We start from the raw sequence: 16,425 nt of genomic DNA on the forward strand, positions 1-16,425 counted from the left end.
TTTGCTTTTCTGTGTTACCAGCGAAACATTGAGAACTACCATGAATAAAAAATGAGAATTAACATTGATTAAATGCTTTGTGCACTTATGTGTTGGCCCTGTAGCATTTGGCTTTCACATATATTTTCATGATAACACAGTTTAGTCTCTCTGCAATCCCTTCATGCATCTGCTGAGTCCAATACTCTGTCCTTTTTACAGTGCTTCAAATCTTTGGAACTAGATAATGAATGAGAATCTCATTAGCTAGTTGGCGTAAGCAGTTGGTGATGTAATTTATAAGTCAAATATAAAAATCTTAGCTTAAGTTAAGTGGCACGCAAATGGAAACACTATTTTGATTATTTTTAACCCATATAGAGATCCACATCACTGGGATTATTTAAATAAGAGAATCTCAATATAGGAATGGATCATAGAAAGAATGGAAATATACTAAAATCTAGAAGTTCACTGTATCCTATGATTTTGATTAATAAGAATAATAGAAATCATGTGGAGAAGGTGGTAATATAAGTAATAATACCACCAGCAAAATATTTTGCTAGAATGTCTTCAGAATTTTTCTTTCAATTGTTTTTTTTTTTTTTTTTTTTTTTTACCTTAAGTACAATTTTATTGTAGACTGTGGTGGCTTTGGAGTTCATTTTAAGGTTAAAAAAAAAAAAGTTGTATTCAGGTATCTGTTAAGAAAGACATAAGAGTTTGAGATTCTAAAAATTGATTATATTTGGTTCTTCCATAGGAGTGGAACTATTCAAGAGAGGTGTACTCAAGGAGTATGGCGTGAAAGTCCTGGGGACCTCGGTTGAATCCATTATGGCCACAGAAGACAGGCAGCTGTTCTCGGACAAACTAAATGAAATTAATGAAAAGATTGCTCCAAGCTTTGCGGTGGAATCAGTAAGGAATCTTTGCTCTGGAGAAACAAGGCCATTATTTGTCTTACATTTATAGGGAGAGTTATTTGTCATGCCTGAAAATAATAGCTAAATTATTATATGTGCATATAATTTCTTCCAGAAATGTGTTAGTGTCTCAGAGACTTTGTGTATTAATTACAGCCTTCCATGCTACAGTATTTGGGAGAGGTATTCATATTTTATGAAAAGGGAAGCAAAAGCCCAGAGATGAAGTGGTTTATCAGTGGTTGAAGTGCCACTGAATATCAGATCTCCTGAATTAAATAAAACAAAGAACCATGTAAACTTACAATGCCAAAGTGATTTTTACTTTCTTTTCTGGGACCAGTCACACATCTTGTAGATGGGAATGACCTGCAAATGGGAAATGATTGGATTGAAATTTTCTTGTTAGAATGGAATAAACATTTAAAAATGAAATTATCTAGAAAAAAGCCATTGGATCTAATCAATAAGATTCATGACTGAAAAACTTGTAGATTAGGTGTTTGGAGAGGATAGATTGTTTTGTGTTTTTGTTAATCACTTTCTATCATAGCCTGTGCCTATTGATAGGCTATTATGAGGCACCAACATAAATTTGGCTTGATATATATATCTGTTTTTTGTCCCTGACTTTATTCCTGATTTCAGGCATATACATTCAATAAAGTGGGGGTTCTGGAGGCAGTTTTTGATGCAACTTCCCTATTGCAAAAATAGGCAAATCTTGAGGGAAAAGGGCAACTATTGCCGGGACGACGAAAATGGGCTGTGTGGTTTTAAGAAAAGAATGCTCACAAGTACATACAATGTTTCAGAGCTGTCAGTCAGGAATAGTCCCGTGATAACTCTGCTGAACATTTGGAAAGCTCCTGCCATACATTTATTCTTTCATTGCCAGATTTAATTATGTCCTTGCTTCCTCAGGATGCGAAACAGGCATATGGGAAAGGTGTAATTACACTCCCATTGGTAGTGTAATAATATTCCATGACAGAAAAATATAGCCACCATATGTTGTATTCTGTAAGTTAAAAAAAAAAAATCTACGCTTCTGGGACTATTCTCTGACTGAACTTGAAAAATGAAAACTCTTTCTATATAGTATTCCTAATGGCCTATTGCAGGAATACCAAGTTAGTTTCAGCAGTAGAAATCCTTGCATCATGAAGAGATGAAGGCTTTTAAACTGAATTTAAAAATTCAATATGGCTCCCATTCTCAAATTAACGATGATTTCAGCTTCAGCCATTGTTTTATTTTTTATATGGCAAAATAAAATTTACAACAGAAAGATGAAAGAAAAACTTTCAGTGAGTGTGAAAAAAAAATCCTAGAATTTTACTTAAAATTTGTAAAACAACACTTGTTCTTCAGAATGAAATGAAGCAATAATACAACATTTCTATAATGATTCTTCCCAAATGAACTGATTTATCTCAATTGCTAGACTCTGTTGGTGTGGTCTTTTCTGCTAGTGTGGTCAGCTTTTCAAACTTTGAGTTTTTCTCATTGACAGATTGAGGATGCCCTGAAAGCAGCAGACACCATCGGCTATCCAGTGATGATCCGTTCTGCCTATGCTCTGGGTGGGTTAGGATCAGGCATCTGTCCTAATAAGGAGACATTACTGGACCTCAGCACAAAGGTATGTGTTTTCACAGACCAAATTCTTATCAATCAAGAAAACTGATTTGATAAACCCTTTCAGTTAGAGAAAATTATGTAGATGAGAAATGACCTTTTCTCTATTAAAACCACCGTCATGTTTTCTGTAAGTGTTATCCAACAGACTGTAGCTTTGTAAGGGAAATGAAGTGCAGTTATTGACATTGGAGCACAGCATTAGCCAAATTTCTTGGTGAGCTCTCGACGTTCTTGCTAGAACTGTTTTCTTTCCTGCTTATGTATGCTTCTTTTTATTAGATAAGGAGTTTTTTGTTGGTTGTGTGTACTCTCTTCTCACCAAATAGAACGATGCCTGGTGATATGGGGTCTCAATAATTTCTTGCTGAATGAATGAGTGCGGGTGCAGTCAAGAGACCCATGTAACTTACATGATGGTCATGGAAGTGAATCTGACAGAATTATAAGAGCTATTTCGGGGAATGCTGAGTAAATACCAAGCACAGCTTGTATCTATCATTACTTACTTTTTAGAGAGAAACAAAATGCGGCCGTGAGTTGTTGACATAGGATTTTGAGAACAGATAAATAAAATTAAATATATTTAGATAACTATAATGACAAACTTACATGTCAACAAGTTGGATTTAGTGTTTCTAAAGTTGCCAAAAGAAATAAAAAAGGACAATATATCAATATTGGTATTTCTTGTTTCCATTCTAGACTTATGAATCATATATTTAAAGAAAAGACAGGTTTATAGAAGATTTTTTTTCTAGAATATTAGATGTTTCCAATATATTTAGTATTAGTAATCTCATTATTACTCCCAGTAGTGACAATGTGTACTTATTCTTTATTAAGAATATATATTTTACAGTATAAAAAAATTCTGAACACTGAATTGTTTAAAAACATTTACAATGAAAGCAATTTGTGGATGGGATAAATTTTAATGATTTACAATTCCTCTAAAATAATCAGTAGGGCATTGAGTGTTTTTTTGTTGTTGTTGTTGAAAACCTAGCTTTTCCCTTGAAAATAGTTACTTGTATCATTATTTCCTAAGCTACCCCTTATTCTCTTGATATTATGTTTACCACCTTCAGAAGCTGCAGTAACTCACCTAGGTCTTAGTCTTTTGCACAAAATCTGAGACTGGAAAGAAAGAAGTTGAGGCAACTTCTCATTTGATCTCAGTTGTCCTTGTGTCCAAACATCCAGCCTAGTCTATTAGAATGCAAAAAGCTTTCCGAAATTCATACCCTTTGTTTCACAGATTTCCTCTTTTAGCATGCAATCCTAATGACAAATTAATCATTATTAAATTGTTAATGCTGGTTACAGAGTTTCCTAACCACTTTGAAAACCTCATCATAGGCAGCTGTGGGGACAAATGTGTTACATTTTCCATTGCACATGGTGAATCCTATAGTGTTGACTGAGGTTAAACAAATAGTGTTGAGACGCATTAAAGAAAAACTAACATTGAGTTATTATTTCATTATACTGCCTGCTAATAATTTGAAAAAATTCACAGTACTTTCTCTGGTTACTTTCTCTTCCTTTCTCACTGCTATTACAAATCAAAAACATTATGAGACAAAGGGACATTTCTGTTGGATTTTCAGCCACCAAATGTCCTAAGGTCAAAGACTTCCTCTTTCATATTTTGGGTTCAGTATTCTACCCACCAGTGCATACTCAGTAAATATGAAATGATAATTATACTAATTCATATCTGTTTAATCAGGCATACATGATATATGACTCAGGGTATTTAAGCACTTAGGCGGTGATTAACCATAATAATAGTTGCATATGATTCTTCTAATTCCCAAGTTTCGTATGCCATCTTGGCTAACTGTTTACAACCATCATTATCTCCTTTCTTCTCCTCATCAACGTCAACTGACTTTTATTGTGTATGTCACTGTACAAAGCACTCTCAGCTATTTTAGAGAAAACCAGTCTTTAGACTTATTTTTCCATATTTATTCGCACTTATCACATTTTCTGGTTTCACAGAAGCCTTGCTGCTGAAATAATTCCATTTCCCTCTGCCTGATTGCTCAATTATTTTCTCTTTTTCCTAAATTAGTTCGATTTAATGTCATATCAGCACTTTGAATGGCAAGCCTCAATAATGTAAATCAAGCGTATTCACTGCAGGATGCTATTCCTAGTACCTCACTGATTTTCTGACACATTGTGCCTTCTGGAGCACTGAGGAGGATGGAGACTAGGCTTCAGACCATGATGCTGACCGGGATTCAGGCCAGGGCACTGTGCCAAATATCCATGTTTAAACTAGAACCTTTCCTTACTCTTTGATGCCTTGTGTCACCAACTTCCAGGCCTTTGCTATGACCAACCAGATTCTGGTGGAGAGGTCAGTGACAGGTTGGAAAGAAATAGAATATGAAGTGGTCCGAGACGCCGATGACAATTGTGTCACTGTCTGTAACATGGAAAATGTTGATGCCATGGGTGTTCATACAGGTAGGCAAAGAATCTTCAAGAATAATAGTAATGCCTGCGTTCACGCTTCTGATGACCCACAGCCACCTTTATTGAGTTCTTTTCATTAAACTACTATTCTTAGCTGACTGACTAGTGATAATATTCTACACAAAATAGTATTTCACAATATTGAAAATAATCTCACGTTGATCTCATGTTTGATCTTCACAAAAACACTGTGAAATAAGTCAGGTATTATCCTGATTTCATTTGAGGAAGAAGTCAAATATAAACAATGTAGTGATGGTAAACTATGTAAGACTTGGTGTTGAGAAGTAAGAAATGAGGTTAAGACAGCTTAAATCAGATGAGGGTATTAGTTACCAAGTGAATGAGAAAATAGCCACAAGTAATAGGTGAAATAGTTTTTTTTTTTTTAGGAAGAGAAACTAGTTAGACAAGAGGACAAAAATGATGACTTAGGTTTCAGAAATGTTAGCTATGAGGCATGGGTGGAATTCTGAAGAAGAGGGTTGATAATGTGGAGCTGGAAGTCAAGAAAGGGGAATAGAAATAAAAAAGCTGATGTAAAATCATTGGCAGGCATTGATGTGAAGGAAATAATTGAAGCTGGAAGCAGAGACTAAGTATTCAAGGACATAGGCATAGAAAGAAAGACAATAGGTTCAAGGACTGAACTTAGGAACTGTTTAGATTTACAGTGCAGGAGTAAGAGGAAGGGTTAGTGTTTAAGAAAAAGAAGGGAGTGATAGAAAGAAAACAAGTAAGTCAATACAAGAAAATATTTTATAAAAGAGCTTTGGTTTTGGTTATATCAAATGCTATGAAAGGTCAAGAATTAGGATTTTAATGTGGGGTTTTGAATATTCAAGAAGACAGTTTTAATGCAAAGTTGGTTATGGGACTCATATTGATAAGAATTATATGGCAATGAGAGAGATGATGACTTGGGAAACTTTAAAGAAGTTTAGTCATGTAAAAAATGAGAGAGATGTTCTTGTGATTAATAATGTAGGGGGACAGGCTTCTTGAGCCAGTAGAAGCCTGAGAATGTTTGTGGGCAGAAGGATTGGAGACTAAAGATTAAGAGATCGAAGATGCAAGGGCTATGACTAGAGAGGAGTAAGACAATGGGAAGGGATGAGATGTGGAAAACAGATGAATGAGTCAGTCTGGGTGAAGAGGAGATGATGTTTGTAGAAGGGAGAACTTGAGAGAGAGAGAGATTTTGAGATGAAGAGAAGAAATTGAAGAAGTTAATGTCAATCTGGTAAGTAGATGACTGAAGCCTTGATAGCTAGATGAACTTGGAAAGGTTAGAGGGGTTTCTGTAAATAATGTGTTGGAGCAATGCACTGCCTTGAGACAATTATTTTCCCCACAAACCCTTAGACTAAAGTGTGTCTTGTATTACACAAATAGATTAAGTCACTAAAGTTAGTTATTTAGATATGCTACCAAATAACAAGTGTTGCTTGGATGTACAGGTGATTCGGTTGTCGTAGCCCCTGCCCAGACCCTCTCCAATGCAGAGTTTCAGATGTTGAGACATACTTCAATCAATGTTGTTCGCCACCTGGGCATTGTGGGTGAATGCAACATTCAATTTGCCCTTCATCCTACCTCAATGGAATACTGCATCATTGAAGTGAATGCCAGACTGTCTCGAAGCTCTGCCCTAGCCTCAAAGGCCACTGGGTAAGATCAGAATGATTGACCATGTGTTTGCAGATCCTTCACAGATAGTTTTGGAAAACTGACAGCTAGTGGAAGACTGTGCTATGTTTATAAGCTATAGTCCCCATTTCTGTATGCTGGCTGCAAATCATTTAGGACCCTAAGGACATGGTTATTAATGAGCTTGCTGCCAGATTGAAGCAAATGATATTGCTTGCTGGCTTTGTTTGCTGGCTAATCATAAACTAATCAAAATCTGGGTGGTCAAAGCAGGCTGCGAAAAATCTGCTTCCTAATTGCACTTTGCAGATATTGTTAAAAAGTGAAAATTAATTCTTAAATTTAGTCCTCAACTGGTTTCCTTCAGGTGTATAGTAAATGTCAGGTACATAGTATAGTTTGCTTGATTCAAATATTCAAGAAATTATTTTGTTTTAGGAAAATCCACAGGATCAAACATTGCAAGGTTTTTCTATAGATAAAGGTTGCAACCAAATAAATGAATTTGCTACCCATTTAAAAACTTCTGGCAAGCATAACTGGAGGGAACATTAAGTAATACCTTTTGTTCCTATTAATATATTTAGCACATGGCATTTAAATTACATGGCATTTAAGGGAACAAAATAATTACATGTAAAGATTTTTTTTTTAATATGGCTACACACTGCTGCATGGAGTAGTAGTAAACTACTACCCTAAGCAAGAGTCAGGAGATGTGAGTTCTCCTCCCAATTCTTTTACTGACTATGTGACTTTGGACATGTCATTTATTGTCTCTAATCAGTTTCCTCATGTCGGATGGGGGAGATGTATTACAAGACTCATATGTAATTCTATAGTTCTGTGAATTATTTTCTTAATTATAATCACCAAAACAATCCAGTGAAGTCCCTAGAGTATTAGTTTTTTTTCCTTTGTTTTCTTTCTTTGTTTTCTTTCTTTCTTTCTTCCTTTCTTTCTTCTTTCTTTTCTTTCGAGAGGGAGAGAGAGAGAGGACATGTGAGTGGCAGAGGCACAGAGAGAGAGGGAGAGGGAGAATCCCAAGCAGGCTCTGTGCTATCAGTGTGGAGCCCCACATGGGGCTCAATCCCATGAACCCTGAGATCATGACTGAGCCGAAGTCAAGAGTGGGTCACTTAACCAACTGAGCCACCCAAGTGCCCCTCTAGAGTGTCAGTTTTGTAAGGAAACCCAAGTTCAAAAATAATTTGGAGACTGATCAAGGACCCTAACTTTCAATTACTACATTTTCTGGCCGTTGCATACCCCATAGTACCAGCTAACTCAGCTGTCTTCCTAGGTGCAGACATGTATATATCTTTTCAAGAGTATTTTTCAGATTCTCATCCTAGTGGAGCCTATACACAAGTGAGCACTTTATCAAGGAAGCCATTGATTTTGGATTAAAGAGGCAAAGGTTGGCAGTTGTAGCCCTGAATGTCAGGCATAGAGAGTGAATTCTTTTGTGATCTGTGCCTTTCTGCTTTATCATGGCTCACATTATTTTATAAGTGGCTATTAAACCTTCATACAGAACAGAGAACCAGATGTGTTTTATACCCTGATGTGGAGTAATACCAGAATTTCTAAGAAAGAACAATTTATGTTTTGGGTTGTTTTTAACACTTATTGCTGAAAGAAAAAAATATCTCCTCCTTTATAGCTACCCGTTGGCATTCATTGCTGCAAAGATTGCCCTAGGAATCCCACTTCCAGAAATCAAGAATGTTGTATCGGGGAAGACATCAGCCTGCTTTGAACCTAGCTTGGATTACATGGTTACCAAGATTCCTCGCTGGGATCTTGATCGTTTTCATGGAACATCTAGCCGAATTGGTAGCTCTATGAAAAGTGTAGGAGAGGTGAGTCCTTGGTTTATTCTTCTATTTTATTCTTGTTCTCAGTTATTTTGTCAAATCCTTAACATTTTGAAAGTCTTAAGGTTGCCTAGATACTGGGTTCTTGACTGGAGGATAAAAAGGAATTTCATTTCTTCCCTAGTGTTTCAACATCTCTCTGACTGGTAACAGAAGGCATTTGTTACATGGCCATTTAATAGATCTTAAATGCTTCTGTTTAAAAGGAAAGGCCATATAGGTGGATGTATAATGTATTTGAGTATATGAAAAAACATATTCATATATACACACAAACACACATATATAAAACTGAGTTATAATGTATTTATAAACAAATCTAGAAAATAACATGGTATAAAATGGTGCACCAAAAAGATCACTGAACTGAGGTTAAGAATTAAATTTTAATCTATTCACATAAATTGTGGCTTTATCCTCCTTGGACTTCACTTTCTATATGTCTAAAAGAAAGGGCCTGGACTAGACAGTCTGTCATGTCCCATCTAGCTCTAAAATTCAAAATCGAGAAGCGCTTCTTTCATTATATTGAAATGGTCTAAGTGTTTAGGACCTTTAGATTTTTCATAATGTCCTTTTATACTATTTGATATTAAAATTAGCTTTTGATTATCCCATCTTCAAAGATGCAGTGCTCCTCTGTGCAGGAGGAAATAAAAAAATTCAGATCCCTGCCTCTGACAGTCACCCCTTTCCTTCCCCACCAAGGGGTTTATTTCTTCTTAGATCCAGTTGGCTTGGCATAAGTGGAGATAGCATGAGCCAAACTAAATGGGCTTCTGTTTTATTTTGGTGTTGCCACTTACTAGCTAGAGACATTCATACACGACCCTGGTCTTCAGGTTTTCCATCAGAAAATTGGAGATGATAATACCTACCTTGTGGGGTTCTTATAAGGTTTATGATTAATAGATGTAAATATTTAGTAATGTCTTTTAAGGTAGATACATAGTGCATCCCCAATAAATGTATTCTTTTTTAAACATTTTATTATTTTTATTATATTTTAAATTTTATTTAAATCCAAGTTATTAACATCTAGTGTAATAATGGTTTCAAGAGTAGAATTTAGTGATTCATAAATTACATATAACACCCAGTGCTCATCTCATCAAGTGCCTTCCTTAATGCCCATTGCCCATTTAGCCCATCCCCCTACCCCACACCCCTCCAGCAACCCTCAGTTTGTTCTCTTATTTAAGGGTCTCTTATGGTTTGCTTCCCTCTCTGTTTTTGTCTTATTTTTCCTTCCCTTCCCCTATGTTCATCTGTTCTGTTTCTTCAATTCCTCATATGAGTGAAATCATATGATGTTTATCTTTGACTGACTTATTTTGCATAGCATGATTCACTCTAGTTCCATCCACATTGTTAAAAAAGGCAAGATTTCATTCTTTTTGATTACTGAGTAATATTACATTGTGTATATATACCACACCTTCTTTGTCCATTTTTGTCAGTCAATGGACATTTGGGCTCTTTCCACAATTTGGCTATTGTTGATAGCACTGCTAGAAACATTGGGGTGCATATGCCACCCCAGTAAATGTATTCCATCAGTATTATTGTCACTATTTATGGGTAGAATGTTTGATTATAAGCAGTATGCACGAATCTCAATCTCTATCGATTGACTGATCTATCTTCTATTTTATTTTATCTTGTCTGTGTCTCTATATGGCCTAGATATGTAAGCTGGTTAGATTACAGAGCAAAGAACTATTTATGACATGTTGATCTATATTGGCCTTCATTTGTCCTACATTACAGATTATAGCTTATCCTCAGACTAGCCATTGCAGAAATAATGGCCACTAATCACAGGAAGTGCAGCTTAACTCCATCAGTAATGCAGGAGAAAAGAAAAAAAAGACATTTTACTGATCAATCATAGTCATTCATGAAAGGCAGAATTATTACTATTTTGGTTTCCTTAGTTTCCAAGATGTTAATGTAAGATTTTAAAGTAATGATAGATAAGGAAAACTTGACCTTTTTAATTAAAATGTCCTTCTAGTAGTTGTAAAAAACCAGGTAGTCCTTGATAGCTGTTTTAAATATTATTTTTTCTATTATGTTTCAAGGTGCACAAGAGAATTAGAACTCAAATGCCATGTAAAGTTTTGTTGGTAGTGTTTCTGCCCAAATAAACAACTGCTAGTTAGCTTATTCCATGGAAAGTGTCCCTTTTCACATTGCTCACAATACAATTTATAAGCCAAAGAATATGAGAAAATTTTTTGTAATGTTTTCATCTAGGGATTATTATCTAAAGGATTTTGTTGTCAGTGAATTTTTTACATCATTCAGTTAGTTCACCTCAAGTTAGGAAATGTTTCTTGAGTTCTTCCTACATGAAAGATGCTGGTAGAATAAAATAGTGAATAAGATGTAGATACTTTGTTACATATTATCTGCAGTTGGTAAGTTCAGAATACATAACTAGAACCAAATATAGTATGAATGCAACTGTGGTAAAAGTTAAAATACAGTATTCACCTACAGGTGCTTTGAGAATGTACTAGAACAGGGTCAAGGAATCGGGTTAGAGCCATGTCAGTTATTCCACGGAGAAATGGTGAAATTTTCACTTAATGAAGGGGAATTTTAATAATACAAAGTATTAAAAAGCACAGATTTTGAGCAAACACAGTTATGAACTCTTTTATTAGTATATAAGTATGTTTGTTTTTCTTTTATTGAACATATTCTTTACACCATTATGTACAGTGTACTTAAAATTAATAAAAATGTATGATGAATTTCTTATAGAACCAGTTACTTTATGGCCAACTGTTAAATATGTAATACCTAAAAACTGTATTAAATATTCCAGAAATGTTTTCCCTAATTTGATAGTACCATAAAATGTCTTATTTCTGGCAGTCCCTCTCATGCTTAGGCTAGCAAGTCTATGAACCTAGTGTGTAACCCTTCAAATACCACGACGCCTCGCAAGTTGCATATCTGAATTGGACTAGCATTTTATTTATCTCTGCTCTTGAGAATCTTCCAACTTCTAATTAAATTTGGGGCAGCGTGAAAGGTTATCTGTTTGGCTTTTGTGATCTTTGAATATGTATCTTGTCACACAATTGACATGAAGATTTACCAAACTGACATTAATGGGAATTCGGGTCTATTTGAGGAATCACGGAGGTACACTGAAGGCAGCATTATCACTGTTATTATTTTAAATTGGAGACCAAAAATGCATAGCAATCTATTATTCCATGGAAAGGCTCAAAGACAGTGTTTATCCACTGAAAATAACTGGGTGGACTTGACGGCAATTTAAGTTTAGCTCTGACTTGTAACGCGTCCAAACTGAATCACCACATGGTTTTCCTAATTGATTAGTGTACAATCAGTTGTAAAGATTGTGGAAAGACACACTGAATTTGTCATGGGGAATTTAGTCTCTGCCTATATTCAAAATCTGAATCTGTCAGTATTCATTATGATTCTGAAGGTTTTATTAATATTAATGCTTAGTTATAAAGAAAGCCAACCTGTCTTGGATAGTGACTGATAACCCATTTAGAAAGAGTTCTGTTTTTGTGTCAGTATATGTCTGGTTTCTCTTCATTTAGTTTTGTATTCTAAAGAACATCTTGAATAAAAGCAAGGTTTTATTAAGGAAGGATCTATATGCTCTGGCCATGTATTCCTTATTTTAATATTATAGTTCAGGACAGGTGCAGGCAATTTCCTCATCAGTCTAAGCAAATAAAGCTAAATTTCGTATGTGGTAAAAGACTGACCTAATATTGTTAAAGAATCATTACATCAAAACCATGGAGAAAAGGAGAGTGGAAGAAAAATAACACCTAATTTTGAGTACTGTTCTTCCTTACGTGTTTTGTTCCCAAGTCTTTCCTGAAAAAATATTCCATTTCTGGGTTCTGTTTCAAATTCAAAATATAGAAGCTCTTTAAATCCAAGTGCGTAAATGTGCATTACAGGTCATGGCTATTGGTCGCACCTTTGAGGAGAGTTTCCAGAAGGCCTTACGAATGTGCCACCCGTCAATAGATGGGTTCACTTCCCGTCTCCCAATGAACAAAGAATGGCCATCCAACATAGATCTCAGAAGAGAGCTGGCTGACCCATCCAGCATCCGCATCTATGCCATTGCCAAGGTAATATGTGCTAAGGGGTCCAGAGCTACTGTTTTCTTCAGAATAGAGTCAGCCTGGATTTTAAAGTAAAACTGAATCACAGAGTGGTTGTGAATTCAGGGATTTGGGGGCAAAACTTTAATTCTTTTCAGTAATATTATACTGGAGACTTCTGTGGCTTTCTTCTGGTTATTCTATAATTAATCAAATATTATCACCTTTTTAGAATTTGATTTAAGCCTGGACTTAAGGACATCTATTACAGCTTTAAAGGATGATCACAGACATAAAATGTTCCTCCTTTTTGGTATATGTCTTATCAATACTCGCAAGTAGGTTTGATCATTTTGAGTTACTGTTTCCTACCACTCTCATTACTTGTTCCTTGAAAATGTATAAAATTGTATTTTAGAAAGGAAGATGCATAAAATAGTATCCTTAGTATATGCTGCCTCAGACTTGAAAATAATCTTTATTCGCTCCTTTTTCTATGTTTAAACAACAACAACCATAAAGATCTTCCATGATTATAGGCTTTTTTGTGTAATTATTTTATTGGTCTTACTTTTAGAACAAAAAAGCCCCACATTTCTCACTTCTACCCATGAGTTCCCTTTTATGCAAATTAAGTGCCATATTAATCTCCTTTCATGTTTACTATGCATAGGGTTTTGAAGTTTCAGCTCATCTGATTTTATAAAAGGTGACTTGGGCAGCTGGGATCTGACCGGTCAGAAATCCCTGAATGGCTTTTTGACATTTAAGGAAGCTTAAACATTAATCCTCCAATGGTATCAAACCACACTGAAGCTACAAAGCCCCACTGACCATTTTATATGTCGTGTGCGCATGTGGGATGAGTTGATGAAAATATGAATTTTGCCTTTAAAGAGGGAATCAATCCGTCATTGTAATTTGCCTTTGTGTGACAACGGAAAAATGCTGTGAGTGATCTTGAACTCACTGCAACTTTAATGTCCATATATTGAGTCCTGCTGAGAGGGGAGAAGGGAAGGGAATGTTTCCTTCGTTGCATATAATGTTATACTCTCCTCACCTTTATGGTTTCTAAATGCAGAGTATTAAGTTCCATTGAAATTCTGGCAGATGCTAGTATCTTTTGATGGACATTTCCTAATATTGAGTTTCAAGGTAATAGAGAATTAACATTTTTCAGTGGGGGTGATGGTGGTAATGAGCGGTTATTCCAGGGAGCCATTTCACCTTCTTTATTGTTCTTATTCAAGTCTTTTGTTTAAAAAAGCATTCTACCATATCATACACACACACACACACACACACACACACACACACACGTGTATATGTGTATTATATATATGTGTATATATATATGTGTGTATATATATATATACACATATGATTTTTTTCCAGACAAAGGGGAATAATTGGATTGTTTTCTGTAAGCCTGGTAATCATCCTCTGCCATTTTGAGGCAGATGAAAAAGGGAAGTATTTCCAAGTTCCCAGTGAGGCTGTAAAACTCAAACAAATCTCTCATTCTTTTCTGACGGACTTATAAAGGATAAGAATTCTGGAAAAACGTGTGGAGATTCTTTCTCGCAGAGTACTCTACGTACGAGCAAGAAGTGCAGGGGCTGAGGTGTAAATTATTGGCTGCCAGAGTGCCGGCAGAAGGAACTGATTTCTGTGTGTTAGAGGTCATCATTACTGTTCATTTCCACAGCAACCGGGAACTTGGTGGTTTTGACAAAGAGAGTAAGGGCTGTGGAGGGCTGAAGGGGAAAAAGAATGAAGGGAGTGAGTAAATCTTCGCTCGCTTTCATGATTCTTAGAAAAGGGCAAGTTGCTCGGAGGCCTGATTTTTGCTGCAGTCTTATTTCAGGATGACTGGATCATCACCTCTTTTGATTTGGGGAGAATACAGGGCATTATTTTTGATTTGGGAAACATTAGAGTAACCTCAAACTTGTTTGGGGTCATTATGAACTTTATTATAGCCATGTGACATGGCAGTGCTGTAGTGCTTGAAGATGAAGTCCTAAGACGGCAGGATCTGGCTTTCTGTCAGAAACTGTGGGTGTGACTGTAGCTGTCCTTCCTCACTGGGAAATGACTCCAGGATTCTAGGTCCTCTGCCAATTGCAGGGTGATTACTGTGTGTGATTGTGTGAAAACTTCTTCTGGTCTGTCAAAAGTGTCGCTAACTTCAGATCCTATCCCCCTCTCGGTGTTGATGGCCAACAGCTAATTGTGTCTTTAATCACTTGGAAAATGAGACAGAATATTAAGTCCTTGGGAACATGGCTATATAGAGGGAGAATAAAACAAAGAAGAAAAAAAAAACACCACAGACTTATAGTAAAATGATCTTGCCTTTGAGTATTCCCAATAAATATCATGTTATGCTAGTCAACAGAATTATGAACTGTGCTGTCTCTCAATACTTATTATCATTATCTCTCTGATGCTAGACAGAAGTGAACGTTTAGAGAAAATTAAGCTCCTGCAGTTGAAATAGAAGAGTAGAATTACTAGTTACATATATTTCTTAATGGGATTTAAAAATATGGTGTGTCATTTCTAGAACGTGTTATTTTGGAGCATTATCTGATTATTATTTTTCATAGAGTATAAATATATATCTAAAAATAGCAAAGAATAAGAGTGGATATCTTTTGAATATCAAGGTTTGGGTTTTGAGAGTTTATTTCTTCTCTCAGTTGTCTTTTCTCCTCAGCTTAATGACCCGTAGTTGTAATTTTACTTCTGAGAAATTGCTAAAGTAAGCTTGAGGAAAAAGCTGAGCTTCCTATCAGAACAGAAGTTATTACTACATTGTTTTGGAATATATTAGGATTCTGTAAAATGCCTGTCTTAGCACAAAAGTCATAGTAACTGATTCAAAATAATTTTTTTGTTTGAAGTCCTCTCTGAGGAAATGTTCTAAAGAAATAGCACTGAGTCAGATTTGAGCCATAAATTCTCACTGACTGGTTTGTGTGAATGTGGAATGAGGTGATAACAATATGGTATTTGCCAAAGGGTAATTATCCAAAAATACAAGTTAAATGATCGTTGTATTGATTCTAGATTTTCCTACCAATATGTCTTAACTGTAGTTTCAAGAGATTCTCTTTAATTCCCAAGAGATGTATCAAATTTAGGATATGATTGTTAACATGGTTATATAAAAAGCAGGAAACAGAGCCTGTTAGGGAGATCTTTCTAAGCACACACAGCTCTGATTAACTCAAGGCGCCTCCTTGGTATGCCATTTGGGATACAGTTGGTAGCGTCAGTAGGTTTCTCGGGAGGAACATCAATGATATGCTATTGGTTCCATTCTCAGTCTATAGCCTTGGGCTCTCTGAGTGAGGGGGAGGAGTGGCTGCTATAGGTTTTCAACCAAATAAGCCACTTATAAAATGGGTGCCAAAGAAAGTGTGTCTTCTTTTGGCAGGCCTTGGAAGACAACATGTCCCTTGATGAGATCATGAAGCTCACATCCATTGACAAGTGGTTTTTGTATAAGATGCGTGACATTTTAAACATGGAAAAGACACTGAAAGGGCTCAACAGGTAAGGCAGTGTCCTCTGATTTGCTCCAGATACTTTCTGTGCAACTTTCGTCCTCTCTTACCCTCAAGCATTTGGCCAAAATTCTGCTTCAATGGAGTAAATAGTGCCAAGATTGGAAAGCAGGAGCCACAGCCACAAGAAATGGCAGTTTTAGATGTTGAATTTACCTTT

General features: G+C 35.9%; 1 protein-coding gene across 1 annotated transcript in view; it reads left to right on the plus strand.

Annotated features, from left to right (window-relative positions):
* The window catches only part of CPS1 (carbamoyl-phosphate synthase 1), a 127,453-nt gene that overhangs the window by 47,703 nt on the left and 63,325 nt on the right, over positions 1-16,425 (plus strand). Inside the window, exons 15-21 of the mRNA XM_042950028.1 lie at positions 746-903; positions 2,425-2,553; positions 4,889-5,033; positions 6,503-6,713; positions 8,359-8,557; positions 12,538-12,714; positions 16,136-16,254. Of these exons, the coding sequence (XP_042805962.1) occupies positions 746-903; positions 2,425-2,553; positions 4,889-5,033; positions 6,503-6,713; positions 8,359-8,557; positions 12,538-12,714; positions 16,136-16,254 (1,138 nt within the window). The remainder of the gene's footprint in view (positions 1-745; positions 904-2,424; positions 2,554-4,888; positions 5,034-6,502; positions 6,714-8,358; positions 8,558-12,537; positions 12,715-16,135; positions 16,255-16,425) is intronic.

Source organism: Panthera leo, chromosome C1, assembly GCF_018350215.1.
Source record: "Panthera leo isolate Ple1 chromosome C1, P.leo_Ple1_pat1.1, whole genome shotgun sequence".
Taxonomy (NCBI): Eukaryota; Metazoa; Chordata; class Mammalia; order Carnivora; family Felidae; genus Panthera; species Panthera leo.